Below are 17,764 nucleotides of genomic sequence, written 5' to 3' on the forward strand. Positions count from 1 at the left end.
ACCCTCGTGCAGCACCGGGAGGGAGGTGCCCCTCTCTTTGGCGCGTTGGGTGTGCCTGGCAAGGCCTTCCGGAGCATCGCCTCACGCTGCGCCAGGGAGGCCTGTTGAGTTTGGGATCCTTTCTCTCGCTGACTGAAGCCTTAGACAGCAGGACGGTATCCTGACCATAGAAGGCCTGGCTGTGATCCTGATTCCGGAGCTCAGCCATCCTGTATCATCTTGTCTGCCTCGCAGTTAGAGCTGGGCCTCTTCATTCAGTACATTGTTAATTCAGGTTTACTCACAGAAAAGGGAATAGTATTTGGAAAGGGGATGAGCTTCATTTTGGTCTTGGAGGGTTTATTTTATGATCTGATGACCCTTGGTTGAGAAAACTGTGTGTCTTCTGTGTTCTTTAATCATAAAACTGCTAATAGCATGCTCCGTCTGAGTCGGCTTGAGTGCTTTGTGTAGATTAACTCATTAAATCCTCCTGCAAGCCTGGAAGTTCTGGTTCTCCTTATCCCTGCTATTAGGTGAAGAGTCTGAGCTGCAGAGAGGTGACATAACACGTTCAAGGTCAGATGGCTAGTGAGGAGCGGAGCTGGGGTCTGGCCTGGCAGAGTGCAGCTTTGAACAGTTTGGAGGTAACTTTTCTTCTTGTACCTGTAACTTGTTTGTCTGAGGTGGTGACTATTAATACGTGAGAGGTTTGGGTGGTTTAGTAAGTCATGGTTAAGCGTCTGGGACAGTTTACTGTTGTGATATCATGGAGTTAGTTTCTTCCTCAGCAGGTCTGTAGGTAGAAATTTGGAACTCCTTGGAGCCAAGACACTTTGAAAGCATCTAGTTGCGATTGCTTCAGTAAGGGGTGTGGGGTGTGTAGGCCCCCAGGTTTGAGTCCTTGGCTGCGGTGTGGAGTGACAGGCTCCCCCCTCAGGCTGAAAGACTGACTCTCATCACGCCAACCATGAGTCTAGCTTCAGACTTCCGAGTTTGTTCTTCATGTGAAATTCTTGCTTCATGTGCACTTTATCCTTTCTAAAGAGATAAAGATACAGAGATGAGAGAGAAAGATCCAAAGGGATCCGAGGAACTTCAGGGAAACCCGCTCCCCTGCGTCCCCTCCCCTGCTTCCTGGCGCTGACTCAGGTGCTGTTTGCTTTGCTCGTCTTGGTCCCCAGGGCTCAGGTAGGATTGGACACCTGGTCAGCGCTAAGTGAATATCTGTTAGGATGAACAGATAAGTCACTTTCCATTGTAAAGTTTTTTGTGTTTTTTTTTTTAAATAATTTTATTCGTTTTTGGCTGCGCTGGGTCTTCAGTGCCGCTTGGGCTTTTCTCTGGCTGCGGTGAGCGGGGCCTGCTGTCTTGTTGCGGAGCACGGGCTTCTCACTGCGGTGGGCTCTCTCCTTGCGGAGCATGGCTCTAGCGCGTGCGCACTTCAGCAGGTGTGGCATGCGGGTGCTGGAGCGCAGACTCAGTAGTGGTGGCACATGGGCTTAGCTGCTCTGCAGCGTGTGGGAGCGCCCCAGGTCAGGATCGACCCTGTGTCTCCTGCATTGGCCGGCAGATTCTTCACCACTGAGCCGCTAGGGAAGCCCCATTGTAAAGTGTGTTAAACTACGTTTCAAAACGGAGGAGGAGAAACCATGAGTCTCTCGTCCTGACACAACTTCTCTGCACGCTCGCCATGGTGCCTGCAGCTGGTGCGTGGTCGCCCGCTCCGCTTCCTCCTCTGCCCGGCGCAGTCCCGTCCTGCTGCCAGGTAATTAAGGTCTGGGGTGTGCTTTAAAAACACATGGCTCTGTATTTTAAAAACCAGCTTCCGTTCACCCGGCGGTTGGTCTCCTAAGGATTAGGGAAGTCGTCGCCTGCAACTTGGGAAGAGGTGCCGTGTCTGGTGTAAGAGACTTCATGGAAGCTGGAAAAGAAACCTGTGGGTCATTGTTTTCCTTTCCTCCAAATTCATTTGCATTTTCATCTATTTGTCAATCAAATAGTTGTCACATTTAGCAGTTCTGAATGTGGGATACTGGGTTTGTTTTTCAGTGTTTGTTTGTTTATTTGACTTGCAGGGTCGGGGGGCGGGTTTAGTTGCGGCGTGTGGGATCTAGTTCTCTGACCAGAGATGGAACCTGGGCCCCTGTACTGGAAGTGTGGAGGCTCAGCCCCTGGACCACCAGGGAAGTCCCTGGATTCTGGATATTTCGATGCTCATATTTTCCTAAACTCCCTTAGTGGTTGATAGTGTCATTAAATTAAACCTTGATGTGTTTTTGTGGATATGAAAATTAATTCATCTCAAATTAATTTTTCCTTTAGAGTTTCTACTTCTTAAGAGGAGACTGCTGAACTCAGTCCTCAAAGAAATTGAAAATCCTATGTTCTTATATACACATCGCTGTAAAAATAAGTGTACAGAGAACGCCCAGTTTATGGACGATGCTTTTCCAAGTTCGTTTGGAAGTCGGTTGTTTGAGACTTGGGCTTGTCTTCTTTTAGGGATGCTCATGTGCTGTCCTGGGCCTGCCCAGAGATGGTGGGCCCTCGGGTGCCGCCTGCTAACTCGGTCACGTGACCCGGTGCTGGTGCAGGACGCGGTGTGTGTCGGGCGGTGTGACCGCGTTTCCAGAGACATCACAGGTGCTGGGTGTTGGTGGCGCCGGCTCTTCAGGCTGAGTTCAGTTGAGAACAGCCATCCGTCCTTGTCCACCGTGGAGCAGAGCCACAGGCTCCACTTAGTGCACTTCCAGAAGCCAGAGAGAGGAGCAGAGGGGTCCCGTCCTGTGTGGGTTAGAGGGTGCTGGTTCCGGGAAGTGGGGGAGCGGGGATGGGGGCTGCAGCCCCTGGCAGGGCCTCCAGCCTTCCCTCAGTGGGAGGTGCCTCACTCAGGGTGCGCCGTGTGTGTCAGGAAGGCCTGCAGTCACAACTTGTGACGCTGCGCTGTCAGGACCCGGGGGAGAGCTGTGTTCTTGAGGACTTGTGACCAGGGCGGAGGAGGCTGGGGGACAGGGTGCTGGAGCTTTAAATTGCTCCTGAGACTTACATTTCAGAAGCTGTTGAGTAACCAGATGTATTTGTTTACCATAATTTTGGGTCACCAAGTGGGTGGCGGGCCGCTGGGGCTGTGTTGGATGGGAGTGGCTCACCCGAGGCCCTGGGCGCCCTGGGCAGTGCTGTCTCCACAGGGCGCAGGGCCTGTGGGCTGGGAGGAGGTCCTCGTGAGCCTGACCCCTGCCCCGGGCCAGAGCTGGAGAGAGTCCTCCAGACCTCAGTGAGGACTCTCAGAGTTCCTTCTTGGTAGCTTGATTATCACCTCGAAATGTTACAAAATCAACCCTTTAGAGTAACAGTGGTAGTACAGATAAACATTTGGACTTTTCACACTGGGCGAGGGCTTTCTTCGTAGGCTTATTCATTTTACAGTTGATGCTTTTAAAATGCTTTAAAAGGTAACATTGCGATCATCATTTTACTGCCGAATTGAAACTGTTCATTAAAACATACCCATACCAGTGAGTTATGACTTCAGGGAGAGAAAGCAGGAGCCCTGAGCTGTCCCTATGAACAGCGCTCCGTCAGCGCGGCCCTGAGAGGCAGTCTCGCGCTGAGGCACGTCGCTGGGGCGCTGTGGCTGAGGCAGGAAGGAAGTTGCAGAATTCCACGAAGGGGAAAGGCTGGCAGTGACAGGTCCCTGTGTCACCATGCCCGTGGTGCTGGCGCAGAGCGGGAGCTTCTGGGGCGCGTCCAGAGCGGCCGTGGTCTGGTGGTCGGCATCTGCCGCCCAGGGCTGATGTGTGACCCCACAGTGGGGTTCGCCCGGCATCGGTGCAGGAGGTGCTTGGACCCTACAGGAAACCCCATCTCAGGCTTCCCCCTTGAGGTTTGAGGTGCCCAGAGGGTGCCATACATGGCCAGAGGAGGGGGTTTCAGGGATCCTGAGGTCTTGCCTGGCATCCAGAGGTCCTGTCTGGAGGTGGCCCGTCCCGAGGGTCAAGCGGACAACTGTGAGTCTAGAGCCGCTCTGCCCCCGGGCCTTTGCATTCCCCAGTCCTCTCCCTGAAGTTTCCCCGCCTCCTCAGGTCTTTGTCAGAGGTCACCTTCCCAGTGGGGGTGCCTCTGGTCGTTAGATTTGTACCCCTCCTGTCTTCCTTCACTGCTGTATTTTCTCAGGGATTTATCACCGTTTGGGACACTGGGTTTTACCTGGCTTTTGCTTTTTGGGGGTCAGCCTGCCTCCACTAGAACATGGGCCTCCTGAGGGCATGGGCTCAGTTCTTTGCTGTATCTCCAGTGCCTAGGGCAGTGCATGGTGCAGAGTAGGTGCTCAGTGAATGTTTGTTAATGAAGTAGATAAAACTGTTTAAAAAAATATCATTTATTCAACTGCTCCAGGTATTAGTCGTGAATCTTTGTTGCAACATGCAGGATCTTTAGTTTTGGCATACCGATTCTTAGTTGCAGCATGTGGAATCTAGTTCCCTGACCCGGGATCGATCCCGGGCCCCCTGCATAGGGAGTACTCCGTCTTATCCACTGACTCACCAGGGAAGTACCTGAAACTGTGTGGTCTTGAGGACACTGCATTTACCTTAAGTCCCTGAAGCGCCTGTGAAGTGCTAGTGGTGGCCCTGCTGTTTCTCATAAAGCCTGTGGGGGAGAAAAGCAGGTGTGTGTGTGTGTCTGCGTATTACATCATCTATTATTGCCATTTCAGAATGACTGGGTTTTCTTTCTGACTCATAAAGGCCGCTGAATCTGAATTTTGAGTCTCAAACATTAGAGGAAAGTGAAACTCTACCTGTGTGACGCGCGGTTAGTTACTTTTGCATCTTGCTTTGTGTGTGTGTCTCCCTGCAAGCCGTCGCAGCACCCCTGAGCCACTGTCAGCCTCCTGGGACCTGTGGCAGCGCTCCCCCCTCCTCCCCGCTCCCTCTAGCTTGCTCCCCCAGCCCCTCACTGCCACCCCCCGGCCCCCCAAATGCTTCCACCTGTGCCCAGCTGCCCGCACATTCTCCTCGGTGAGTTCTGGGTGTGAACCTGGGTCTGTCACTCCCTCTCCTGTAGGATGTGGCTTCCTAGAGGTAGGGACCACGTCTGCCTGGGCCTGTGCTAGCAGTGGCCATGTTTGTTGAGTCTTTGGGTTAATAATGTGGTTCATTTACCTCCTTTAAGAAACAGTGATGAGCAGAACGAGTGCGTATATTTTTATGAAATAACAGGTGGTGTTGGAGAAGAGGGTGCCCTCATGGAAGTCGCTGAGGCGCGGTCGGCGGGCTGCGATCGCCCTCTCCAAGCTCCGCCATGCTGTTCGGGGGTGAGGGCTCAGAGGTTCGGGGGCGGTGGCAGGCTTCTGGTGTTTGAGGCCAGGATGGTGCTTCTGTCCGGGCGAGGCGGCTGGTGTGTGTACAGACCCGGCGTCCTGTTCCCGCCCCGCAGCCTGGCCCCGGGGTCACCTTTCCACCCGCCGGCAGCTCCAGCACACATGGTTTCTCTGCTCCGACTCCAGTCAAGCCTTCTGCTTCAGTGCCCACCAGACTGAAGTGGGCGCAGCTTAGCTCTGGCTCTAGAACCTTCTGCAGCTGTCCAGAGCATGCCTACAGTTGCAGCCAGCTTCCAATGACAGAAGACTTACTAGTTTATGTTAGTTTATGTGGTGTGTGTCCTTCAGGAGTGGCCTATCAGCTCCTGCCTTCAAACCTCTCATTGAAGTTGTGCTTTGGGGCTGGGAGCTTGCCAGAGTTCAGTGCTTGTGAGAATAAGTGTCAGCCTCAAGGGCCTTGATGTTTACTGGTTGGAAAACCCTGGGCTCCAGCCTTTGTCTCGTGACCAGCTTGCGGGGGATACAGGTGGCCGGAGCGTCTTCCAAGGCACTCACTGCGGACCGGTGTTGAGGAGGACCTGAGTGGATTTCTCCAGCACGACCGTCTGCTCCTTCCCTTTTCGTTGCCCGGCCAGGGGTGCTCCGTGTCACAGGTCTGGAGGCAGGTCCAGCTCTATCGAGATGGCTTGATCTTCAGCACGCCTCGTGATTTCTGTGTGTCCACCAGAAGTGCTGCCGCCTGGAGGGAGGCTGCGTGTGGGGTCTGTGTCACTGAGGTCAGGAGCAGACCTCTGTGTTCTGTGCTCTCCTTTGAGAACCTGTTCTGGAGAAACTGCTCTGATGGAGAGGAAGCACTCAGGAGCATGTCCGTGTCAGCTAGAGTCTCATTAGACACACCTGTCTTTGTCTTTGGAGGCTGCCTCCGTGGGCTGGACGCGTGTTCATTTCGCATCCAGGAGGCTGCAGCTGAAGAGTGCGACCCTTGACAGGTGTTCCTGAAGCCGGCAGAAGGCGCGTTTACCGTGTGAGCCTCCCCGGGCTGCCTGACGCCAGGGCCGTCTGTCCTTGCTCTAGCTGGCTCGAGGGTGGTCATCCCGCCAGGTATTGTCCCCGTGCGTGCAGACGCCCGGGGCCCGCCACCGCACCCCGCCTCCAGCGCCTCGCCTCGGGGCTGTCCCTCGCCTGGGCTGAGACCCCATGTGCAACCCACGTGGGCACTGTTGCTGGAATAGTCACTGGGTCCAGAAGCATATCTGTAAAATTACCTTTTTCAGGTCCATGAATCTACTCATCATGTTTTGTTATCTAAAAACTTCATGTTTGAGATTTTACTTAGTAGTTCATGTGTCAGTTTTGAATCAAAAGCAGCATTTGCACTGTCCGGTGCATTTCCCGTTGTCTCCTCGAGCCTTGCTTGGTGGGAGGTGGGCGCTGAGGTGAGGTCAGTAACCGGGAGGGACCCGTGGTGCTCCCCCTGCCCCCCTCCCGTTGGGCAGCAGTGACCCCACTGGGGGTGTGAGCCGCCAATCTGAAGCAGTGCCTGGGGTGGCGCTGCTGGAGTGCCGGCTCTTTCCTCCCCCGTCTCGTGGAGTCCCTTTGGGTCCCACAGCCCTGCTGTGCCTCAGTCCTGGGCCTCGGAGTTTGCACTGGGGATGACCCGCGGGCACAGGGAGCGCTTACGCCTTGGCTGTGTCTGGGAAGCCCGTGAGGTGCTCGGTGCCCTACTGGGCACAGCCTGGGGTCATCAGGCCCCTGGCCTGGATGCTGAGCACAGCCCGGGCCTGTCTTGGTTCCTGATGGACCTCGGCATGGTGACTGTGACCTCCTCCCTACTTCCCACTGCCCTGGAGGACAGAAAGTTCCAGCTGATATCCAGGGGAAGCTACTGAATTTGATTACGCTTCTATTAGCTTCCCTGGTGGCTCAGGGGTAAAGAACCTATCTGCAGTGCAGCAGACACAGGCAACATGGGTTCGATCCCTAGGTCAGGAAGATCCCCTGGAGGAGGGCACGGCAACCCACTGCAGTATACTTGCCTGGAGAATCCCGGGGACAGAGGAGCCTGGCGGACTATAGTCCATGGTGTCACAAAGGGTTGCACACGACTGAGCAGCTAAACACTTGTGTTAAAGATTGTGTGCTTTGTTTATAGGGACAAACCCTTAAGGTACTGGCTGAACCACAGAGCTGAGTCCAGCCCTTGGGACCTCTCCCGGGATGGAGGGTTTATGAGGTGCATCAGGCACACTAGACTCACTGTGAGCCTCAGTGTGTCCACGGAGACGGCAGTTTTCCAGAAGGAACCGGTCACCTCGGGCTCCCATTCCAGCTAGAGAGCCCGCACTGCTGGTCACGTTTGTGCTGTCGGCCGCATTTAAAAAGGCAGGTTCTCTTAGATAGTCTTTACAAAGCTTGTTAGTCACAGTCTCCTAGTGTTTCATTGATTCTGTGTGTTGAGTTAATTCCTTCATATTTGTGTACCTTGCCTGAAGTGAAAATGAAGCCTGCCCGTCCCAGCTGGGGTGCAGCTCTGGAGCTGGCATGTGGTGTGTCTTCTGGGGTGACCTGCCTGAGCCAGCCTTCCCTGGCCTGGCCTGCCCCACCTGGGACGGCCCAGGCTCCTGCCTTCCTTGCCATCCGCTGCCTCACTTCTCCTCCTCTGTGCTCATCGCGTTCGGGTCACAGGAGGTTCCATCTAGATGTGTTTCTTACTTGCTTGGCTTTTGTGCATCTTAAGATGAGCGTCCTGTCTCCATCAGCTTTTCTCTTGTGGCTGAGCTGTCCCACTCTGCACACTGTTGGTTACTGTGCCCGCCGGTCCAGCCTTTTTTGGTGCACTTCCTGTAGGACTCTGGCTTCTTTATAGTTCCCTGCATCTCTCTTCTTTGTATTAACGGAGAGAGAAAATTTTTATCTAGTGTTTCTGAACAAACACAGTTTGAGCAAACTCGGGGAGATGGTGGACAGGGAAGCCCGCGTGCTTCATTTCAGGGGGTTGCAAAGAGTCAGACACGACTGAGTGACTGAAAAACAACAATATACATATAAGAAACAACTTTGGCCACACTCCTTTACGTGTTTAAATTAATAAAATTAAGTGTTCAGTTGTCTTCAGCCTGCTTTTGTGTTACCGCGTTGATGTACTTCTTACCACCTACCTGTGTGTGTGGTTGCAGTCTTGATTTTCCCCAGTTTTAGCTTATTCTTAGTGGCTGTACTTAGGTTTGCAGGGACACAGCGTGGCCAGTAACAACCCCTACAGGCCAGCTTCCCTGCCTTTTCCTCCTACACAGACAGCCTCCTTTTCAGACGTAGCAGAGGATCACAGCCCATGTTGACAGCCTTCTTCCTGTTCCAGGATGTGGAGCCAAGTGCTCTCCTGGGTCTTTTAAAGGGCAGGACTGTTAGGAACAAATCTGGGTGCTCTGAGTTCATTCCGTGTTGTTCCACAACAGTCTGGTGATGAGTAGGCCCATGATGTCACTGCTGGAATGCTTTAGGCTCAGACTGGAAAGGCTTTTCTTTTTAATGGTTGTGGGCACAACTTTTGTGTATTTCCGATTTAACTTTGACACTATCTAAAAATCCTTCCTTAATGGCCATCTAAATTTTAACTGTACGTCCGTCCACCTCTCGTGAGTGTTTTGTGTATCCCACTGGTGAGAGTTCTGTCGTCACTTTGTTGACGGTCACCGTGTCGCTGTCCAGAACCATCTTACTAGCAGCACGGGTTCATGGTCCCAGCCACCGCTGTACAGGTCGGCTTGTCCTGTGTGGGTTGGCATAGTCCTGCCAGCCTCTGGTGTCTCTGTGTTGTAAGCATACCTAATCGTCCTTCTTATCTAATAATTCATCCTCCCAGCCTCTCACCATAGTCAAAAATGTGTGCCGCGGTCTCTGGGGCTCTCGCTTGCATTTGAGACACACATTTTCACAACTCTGAGCTACTTGAGGTTTTTTGGTGCCTATTCTTGTGTTAAAAAACAGTCTTGATGGTTTATGGATTCGAATGAGATCTTATATATAAATTTATGTAGTCATTTGTGATACAGCTATTTTTATAACAGCTTATTGAGATATTCATATACTGTATAATCCACCCATTTAAAATGTGTAATTCAGTGGTTTTAGTGTATTTATGAGGTTATATGTCTCCACTTTCCAATTCCAGGACATCCTCATCATTCCAGAAAGAAACCCCTGACCATCAGCAGCCACTCTGTTCTCCCCTCCTGCCAGCCGCTGACAACCACCAATTTTCCTTTCTTTGTAGATCTCCCTCATCTGGACATTTCATACAGATGGAATCACACAATATGTGGCTTTTGTGTCAGGCCCTTTTCACATCCCATAGTGTTTGCATGTTCATCTGGTTTGTAGAGTATATCAGTACTTCCTTTTTATGGCTGAGTATTCAGTTTTTTTTATAGCTGCAGTGCATTTTGTTTATTCATTTATCTGTGGATTGTCCTTTCCAACCCTTTTAGTTATCTATAATGCTGCTGTCAACATGCTTGTACAAGATTTGTGTGGACCTGTGTTTTCATTTCTAGGAGTGGGATTGCTCAGTTGTATGGTACCTGTTTCCTTTTGAGGAACTGTTGTAATGTTTTCTGATGTGGTTGCCCCGTTTGACATCCTACCAGCAGTGTGAGGGTTCCAACTTCTGTGTGTCTCCATCAACACTTGTTATCTCTTTGATCCTGGTATGTGTGAAATGGAATCTCACTGTGGCTTTGACTTGCATTTCTGTAGTAGCTAATGATGGTGAACCTCTTTTCAGGTACTTTTTGGCCGTTTGTATGGTTTTTTCCTTGGAGAAGTGTTTACTCAGATTTGTTGACTGTTTTTAAATTCTGTTTTGTTTCGTTTTTAATTGAATTGTTTGAGTTCTTTATATAGTCTGAATACAAGTCCGTTATCAGATAGATGATTTGTAAATATTTTCTCCCATTCTTTGGGTGGTTCTTTGCCTTTGAAGCACAGAAGTTTTAAATTTTGATCAAGTCCCTTTGATCTGTTTCTTCTTTTGTTCCTGTGCTTTTGGTTTCATATCTAAGAAACCATTGCCAAGATCATAAAGATTTACTCCTATATTTTCGTCTAAGAGTTTTCTAGTTTTATTTCTTTCGTGTAGATCTTTGATCCATTTGAGTTAAATTTTGATGTGGGAAAGGCAGCCACCTTTGTTTTTCTGCATGTGGATATCCAGTACCATTGGCAGAAAAAGGCTTTTTCCCCTTGAAGGGTCTTGGCACCCTTGTCAAAGATTGGCCATAGACTTAGGAGTTTATTTCTAGACTGTTCCATTCCCCAGTGTGTGTATCATTATACAGTACCACACTGTCTTGATTACTATAGCTCTGTAATGAATTTGGAAATCAGGTAGTGTGAGTCCTCCAGTTTTGTTCTTTTTTTTTTTGAGATTGTTTGGCTATTCTGGATTCCTTGAATTGCCGTAAGAATTTTAGAATCATCTTGTCAGTTTCTGCAAGGAAGCCGGCTTCTTTTAATAGGGATTGCAAATTTTAAAAACCTTGTTAGGTTTTTAAATTTATTTAAATAACTAAAAAAACATACATCTCCTTAATTGATTTGGAGGTAACTTGGGTGTGCAGTGAGCATTTTGGCTCTGAATCAGTTACTTTTTCAAGATGTTAAGCATTATTCCACTGCTGTTGTTTCTGAGCGGCTCATTCTTCTCCATCAGCTGTGCCTTGCATGCGCAGCAGCAGCTCTTGGACTCTTCTTTGCGTTCGGTCACGCTCCGTGTCCCGGGACTGCTAGGTGCCCGCCCTGTCCAGCTGTGGGACACAGTCTGAAGCTGCCCTTTCTGTCCAAGTCCTGGTGCCTTCTGTGCGTCTCGCCTGGTATCATGTGTGGGTGGGTGAGCAGGGAGGGGTTCTGGGACAGGAGACCCTGAGGTCATAGGGTTTGGACCAGCTTGCTCTGTGACAGGCCACAGAAGGCGTTTAGGCTAGGCCCTGTGGTGGGAAGGCCAGCTGAGCAGGGCTGGGGGCGCCGGGGGCGTACGCGGTGCTGAGGGAGAGGGTGCGGGCGGGGGGTCTGTGGGCACGCAGACGGGGCAGGGCGAGGTTTCAGCGGGACGAGACTTCTGAGTAGAGGGCCACAGCCTGGGCTGCACGTCCGAGCGCCGGACGGCCTGCCCTGTGCTTGGTGGGGGCTCAGCGACATCTAGACTTGAGTTCATACGTTCAGAAAAGTGAGCCGCCTTGAACCTTACCTCTTTTTTCCTGTGTCCCCCAGTATGACACGGTTCCCATTCAGTCCAGCGTGGTGTTATGCTCCTGCCCATCCCCATCAATGGTGAGGACCCAGACTGAGTCCAGCACGGCCCCCGGCGTTCCCAGCGGGGGGAGCAGGCAGGGCCCCGCCATGGACGGCACCGCGGCCCAGCCTCGGGCGAGCGCCAGCGCTCTGCAGCACGCCGCGCAGCCCCCGCAGCCCCGGAAGAAACGGCCCGAGGACTTCAAGTTCGGGAAGATTCTAGGTGAAGGCTCATTTTCAACAGTGAGTACACGCCGCTGCTGTTTGTCGGATGAGGGTGTTTTCCTTGGGAGCACTGGCCTTTCTTGGGATGCGGAGCTGGGCGCCTAGACGCTGTGGTGGCGCTCCACCCCAGAAGAGTGTCTCGGGCCCCTTGGGGACTCGTCTCCTGTAGTGAAGGTGACTTGGGGCTGGCTGCCACCAGGCAGATCAGATGGTTAAAATATCTAAGCTGTGATTTTTGTAGGTGAAAGCTTTAAAAGGCATTTCATGATCTTGTTTTTAATTTTCTAAAGAAATTTTATTCTTGTCAGGCATTGGCAACTGACATTTCATATCATTGTGTCCTATTGGCAAGACCCTGGGAGTTTTCCTTAGATTGAACCTCAGTATTGGTGTCAGTGTCTGTTCACAGTTGTTGGGAGACATTCAGTTCAGTTCAGTCACTCAGTTGTGTCCAATGCTTTGCGACCCCATAGATCGCAGCACGCCAGGCCTCCCTGTCCATCACCAACTCCCAGATTTACTCAAACTCATGTCCATCAAGTTGGTGATGCCATCCAACTATCTCATCCTCTGTCGTCCCCTTCTCCTCCCACCTTCAATCTTTCCCAGCATCAGGGTCTTTTCAGATGGGAGACATTGAACAACCTCTATTATTTCTGCTGTTTCTAAAATGTATGTAAAAAGTACACACTTGATGTTTGCTTGAGTTGCAACCCACGACCTGCTAGCTTCCAGATCTTTGTGTCCTCAGTTTCATGAACAGAAGCATTATCACAGTACTGTTGAGTCAGACTTGCGGTACACTCTTTTTGTTTCCTGAGAGAGTTGACCTGTCTTTGTCGTATTTTTCCTCTTCAAGCAAAGATGTGAAGGTGCAAAGCTGCTGTTTGCTGAGGAGGAGGCCTTGTGAGCTGTGGTGGGGCGGGAGGCTCGCTGCAGGCACAGGGAGGCCAGGACCACGGTCCCCCGGCTGGCGTGGGGTCTTGTCTCCTGTGCCTGCAGGAGAGACAGGCTCCTGCCGCCCGCCCTGGTCTCCTGACGGCAGCAGAGATCCTGGATAATGAGACTTCCCTGCCTGGCCTTTCTGTGAAGAAACCTTGTATGAAATTTGTTTTCCTTTTCTCTTTTTCCATTTGTGAAATATTTCAAAATACAGAGAACATGACATACTACAGCTCACCCATGTTCCCAATATCATTTTAATTGTTAACCTTTGCTCCATTTACATTTTTAATTTAGATTTTTTTTATTGGCAGTATTTAAGTTATGGAAGAATTGGGTCCTCATGATAAAAACCTTCAACTTTGAGGATCAGCCCCAGTAGCTCTGGTACTCACAGGTTCTTTCAGAAAGAGAAAAACTGTTTTGGAAAGAACCTTGGGTGTTTTGCAGTTACTTGCATGAGTCCAGTAAAAGAAGCAGTGTTCTTTGCTTCTCTCAGCTGTCCCTCACAGGATGTTTATGTTGCCTGGAAAATGAGGACATGTTTGTGACGTCCCCCCAGTGTCCCTGGGTTTCCACCGTGGGTGAAAGTGCATGCCATCTGTTCTGGATGCAGAGAAGCCCCAGCTGGTCTGGTCTTCCTGGTGCCCAGGAAAGCCCGAGAGCCCGCAGGCTCTTTTCTGGCACTGCTGGGAGTCCTGCAGCCTGGGGTCTCCGATTCCATCTGCTCCCCACAGATTTCTCCCACCACTCTTGCAGCAGATCTCCAGGGTGGGAGTGGAGGAGAAGAGGCGGCTCCCAGGATGGATCCTGGGCGGGGCCCTCCCTGGGGTGGAGCTGGTCCTGGCGAGGGGAAGCCTGGTCCCCTGCCCACAGCTCCCCGAGGGTGCTCCTGCCGTCAGCTTGGGCTGCGTGGACAGACATAGGAAACCTGCATGGAATGTGTGGAGTTCACACGACAGAAGGATGACCAGTGTCTCCTTCAGATAGGGTTCCGTTAAATGTTAGCACTCGAGCCACGCCCTTCCTCTTTTTCTCCTCACCTGGCCAGTGTGTGCTGCTGTCAGCCTTGCGTCGGTCCGTAACCTCGAGTAGGCCGGCCCTTCACCAGCCCCTCTCCTTATGCTCCAGCACCTGAAGGCAGTCCAGGGTTCCTCTTCCACAGAGATCTTTCCTGTCTTTCCACCTGAGCACACGTAATCCAGCCTTGCTCTTACTGAGTGCAGAGCCCAGGGTCACTTGGGATGAACTGGAGGGATTCTGTGATGGGATAGAACTCATGGCCCTGGAGTAGGCGGGTTTCTGTCTGCTCGTGGGTCCTCGGCCGTTCCCTGCAGCTGTCGCAGGAGAGGAGTTGGCACTGGATGCTGGTGGTGGGGGCCGCCCCCGCTCACTGCCGGGGCGCCATTGGGCACTGGGAGGTTGTTGCTCAGGTTGTGCCCAGGTGTGTGGGGGAAGGTCTCTTCTGTTGTGTGGGGCCCACCGGTGCTCTTTCCCCGGGGTTGGGGGTCAGTTAAGGGTCAGGCGGGGCTGTGCCAGGAGAGGGCACAGCCAGGGAGGTGGTGCTGGCACGCTGGAGGTGGCTCTGCCTCCCTTTCCCGCGCCCTCCAGGCAGGTGTGGGATTTATAGCATCTGCGGGGGGCATCAAGTGAAATGGATGGTAACTGTTATTGGTAAAAGCCCAAATTCAGGGCAGCCTTTTGCAGTGAACATGTACCAGGGACATATCCATAGAGTTATTTTTTGAAGGAATTCCCAATACCCACTTTGAGGAGGTATCTTGCTGCTGCTTCCCACAGTTTGTGATGGTTACGCCAGTACTAAGGTGTTTGTGAATATATATTTCACCACATCAAGGAATATTGGCAGATGTTGAGGACCCTTCTGGAAACATGTGAGGAATATCTGTTCCTTTACCTGTGAGAACACGTTATCTTAGTCACTGACCGTGTTTGTCCGCCCAGGGCCGAGAGTGTGTAAAGAGGAATTTCAGAGGGGGCGGGGTAGTCCTTGTGGTTGGTTTCAGGGTGACTCGTGAGACTCTGTGCCCTAGTTACATTGGTTGTTTTTTCTCTTCTTTTTCCCCCTTTTCTTTCCAAACCAGGTTGTCCTGGCCCGAGAACTGGCAACCTCAAGGGAATATGCTAGTAAGTAACTAACTCCAGCGAGCTAGGCTGCTCAGTGTCTAGGAAGCAGGAACAGCGCCCCGGCCCGCCCTCGCAGGGCTCTGCGCTGGTCTCGGGGGACAGGACACTATTGGTCTTAGAGATCACAAAGCTGGTGGGTGTGTTTTGTGAAACACTTTTAATTTGTATCTGATACTTTATGTATTGTGTCTTTAGTGTTTTCTCACCATTTCCAATTGCAGTAACTTGCTTCTCTCTTAAGTTAAAATTCTAGAGAAACGCCACATTATCAAAGAGAACAAAGTCCCGTATGTAACCAGAGAGCGAGACGTGATGTCGCGGCTGGATCATCCCTTCTTTGTTAAACTTTACTTCACGTTTCAGGATGATGAAAAGCTGTGTATCCTTTGAACAGTCAAAGCCTCTGAAATGCCATGCCAGCAATCGCTTATTGTTTTGGAACCATGACTCTGGTTTTGTTTTCAGAAGTAGCCCCTTCCCTGGAAAGGAAAGGGTAGCAAGCATATTCTAGATACAGATGAATTCACATCACTTGCTTTGGGACCCCTGGGACTGCAGACAGTCACTGAAGTCGAACATTGCTTCAAGGGAGATCATCACAGCCACTTGTGAGGTTTTCTGTTGGTAAGCTTCATAGTTCAAGAACTGTTTCAATGCTGATGTTGCTAGACCTTTATTGAAAGGCATTTCCCCCCACTCCTTTTAACCAGTGTCTGTGCAGTATCTATCAGGTATAGCATCCTGTGCGCAGAGCAGGGACGTGAGTGATACGGGTCATGGGCATCCAGGGAGCCTGGGAGGTGGGCACCACTCTGCCCTCCCTGGCCTGGGGCTCTGGGGTTTGGTTGGAAGGGGCATCTTTCCCAGGCTCAGCTGCCAGGTGAGACGTTCAGGGAGCAACCCCCAGAAACCCAGAACCTTTCTCCCTGCCTCTGGGGCTGTCCTCCCCGAGCCAGGTCCTCTCCAGCCCTCCGTCCTTCCCTCCCCGCCCCTCCGTCCAGGGCTGTGCTCCCTGCTTCTCCAGCTGCTTCTCTGGCAGGGATGGCACACCCTGCCGATTCTTCACTTTATTTCAGGGCGTCCCCTGAACCTGTTCCCTGATGTGTCCTCTAATCCCTGAGCACTGTCATTTTTCTTGCTCCTTTGCTTGGGATTGGGGGCCCTGTCTATGCTGTCAGCTTGTCGAGCCGGCCCTGCTCCCTGCTCCCAGCCCCTCTCCTGCAGCTGTTCTTCCAAACCTAGCCTTTCCTGGCCCCTGGCTGCCCAGAGACGCTGTCTGAGCCCCAGCAGCAGCTCGATGCGGGAGGTCACTCAGGTTTAAACCTTGTTCAGGCTTAAACCTCAGTCTGTGCATCTGCTCTCTTTCTTCTGCCCTTGGGTCACCAGAGCCCCTTCTCTGCCCTCCTCCCTACCTCGGGTGGGCTTGCCCCAAACCCCCTCCCCTCCCGCCCTCCTCTCTCCACCTTCTGGGTTAAAACTTGTCTTGATCCTGTTTCCCCTTTCACACCACTTTCTGGCTCTTTCAGCCATCAGTTGAATGTTCTTTTGTTCATTGAGAAGGCCTTATTGAGTGCCGGGGTGGGAACACGCTGGTGTGTCAGGTGAGGGCTCTGCCTTGGGGGGCTTGCATTTCCCTGCGGAGTTAGATCTACACGGATGATTCCTGGCTGTGTGTAGGAATCAGGCCAGTGGGAGTGTTAGAGCTGCTGTTTTAGTGGTCAGAGGAGAGGATGTCAGCCAGAGGCCTGGACAGAGCAGGGGCAGGTGTGGGTTGGTTGCGGGGGCGCTGGGCCCAAGAGACCAGAGTCCCAGCAAGAGTTCTGGGTTTTCTTTTGAGTGTGGTGCGGAGCTCAGCAGGGTCTGGAGCAGCCGCATCATGCTCTCGCCTGGGCTGCTGCTGGGAGGAGGCTCTTGGGAGGGGGCTGGGAGGCCGGGGCCTCGGAACCTGTGCACGTCGCTCCCGCATCTGACACGCGTGCTTGTGCCTGCCGCTTGAGACCCTGAGGTCAGGTTGGTGTGCAGACTGGGGGGGCTTGAGGGCCGGGGCGGACCCAGCAGGGCAGAGCTCCAGAGAGTGGAGACGGCAGATCCCAGGGCCACGGCCAGCTGGTTCCGGTGAGGGTGCTGGCCGCCCGGCCGGACAGCGCCAGGTAGGCCAGTACTTGGGCACAGGCCTGAATTGTGGATCAGCCCCCAGGGAGGTGTGGAGAGTGCAGTCTGGGTGGGGTGCGAGTCTCGAGAGGGGCGAGCAGGCCCAGCTGGTTTTCCTGGTGTGCTCTCAAGGGGACCGATGAAGGGGTCCAGCGACCACGGCCTGCGGGGCGGGGAGTCCTGCGGGCTTGTTTGCGGTGTTACAGCGGGTGCAACTCCGCCTGGCCTTAGCATCACCCGCCCCGCCTGCGTGCTGCCTGGGGCCTCCTGAGGACGACGGAGCACCCCTCAGCCTGCTCTGGGTCTCACCTCTGAGGCCGCCTTGACCCCTCGCTCCTCATGCTCCTTTCTGAGCCTGGGGGGCTCTCCAGGCCAGTTTTCTGGAGTCCCAGGTCTGGGCTTCCAGCAGGGCCCCTGGAGAATGCGTCTTGTTGGCTGGGAGGCTCTGGCAGGTTGCGCACTGACATCGTCTTCTCCCAAGGTCGCAAGCAGTGGGAGCAGGCCCTCAGAGACCGGGTGAGGGAGCTTGCTGTCTGATTTCAGACGGGACTGGCCAGAGTAATGCAGGCAAAGGGGACTCTAGGTCTGTCCAGCGATATCTGTTGCTCTTGACCTTTTAAGACCCCTTTGAAAGCCTGTGGAGATTGCAAGGGCTCACTTACCTCTGACAGGAGTGAGACCTGGGGGACTTGTACCTTACTCAAA

At 52.6% G+C, this 17,764-nt stretch overlaps 1 protein-coding gene across 1 annotated transcript in view; it reads left to right on the plus strand.

The window, feature by feature from the left end:
• The window catches only part of PDPK1 (3-phosphoinositide dependent protein kinase 1), a 62,864-nt gene that overhangs the window by 14,195 nt on the left and 30,905 nt on the right, over positions 1 to 17,764 (plus strand). Inside the window, exons 2-4 of the mRNA XM_061152621.1 lie at positions 11,573 to 11,836; positions 14,866 to 14,908; positions 15,150 to 15,287. Coding sequence (XP_061008604.1) covers positions 11,573 to 11,836; positions 14,866 to 14,908; positions 15,150 to 15,287 — 445 coding nt within the window. The remainder of the gene's footprint in view (positions 1 to 11,572; positions 11,837 to 14,865; positions 14,909 to 15,149; positions 15,288 to 17,764) is intronic.

Source organism: Dama dama, chromosome 10 (assembly GCF_033118175.1).
Source record: "Dama dama isolate Ldn47 chromosome 10, ASM3311817v1, whole genome shotgun sequence".
Taxonomy (NCBI): domain Eukaryota; kingdom Metazoa; phylum Chordata; class Mammalia; order Artiodactyla; family Cervidae; genus Dama; species Dama dama.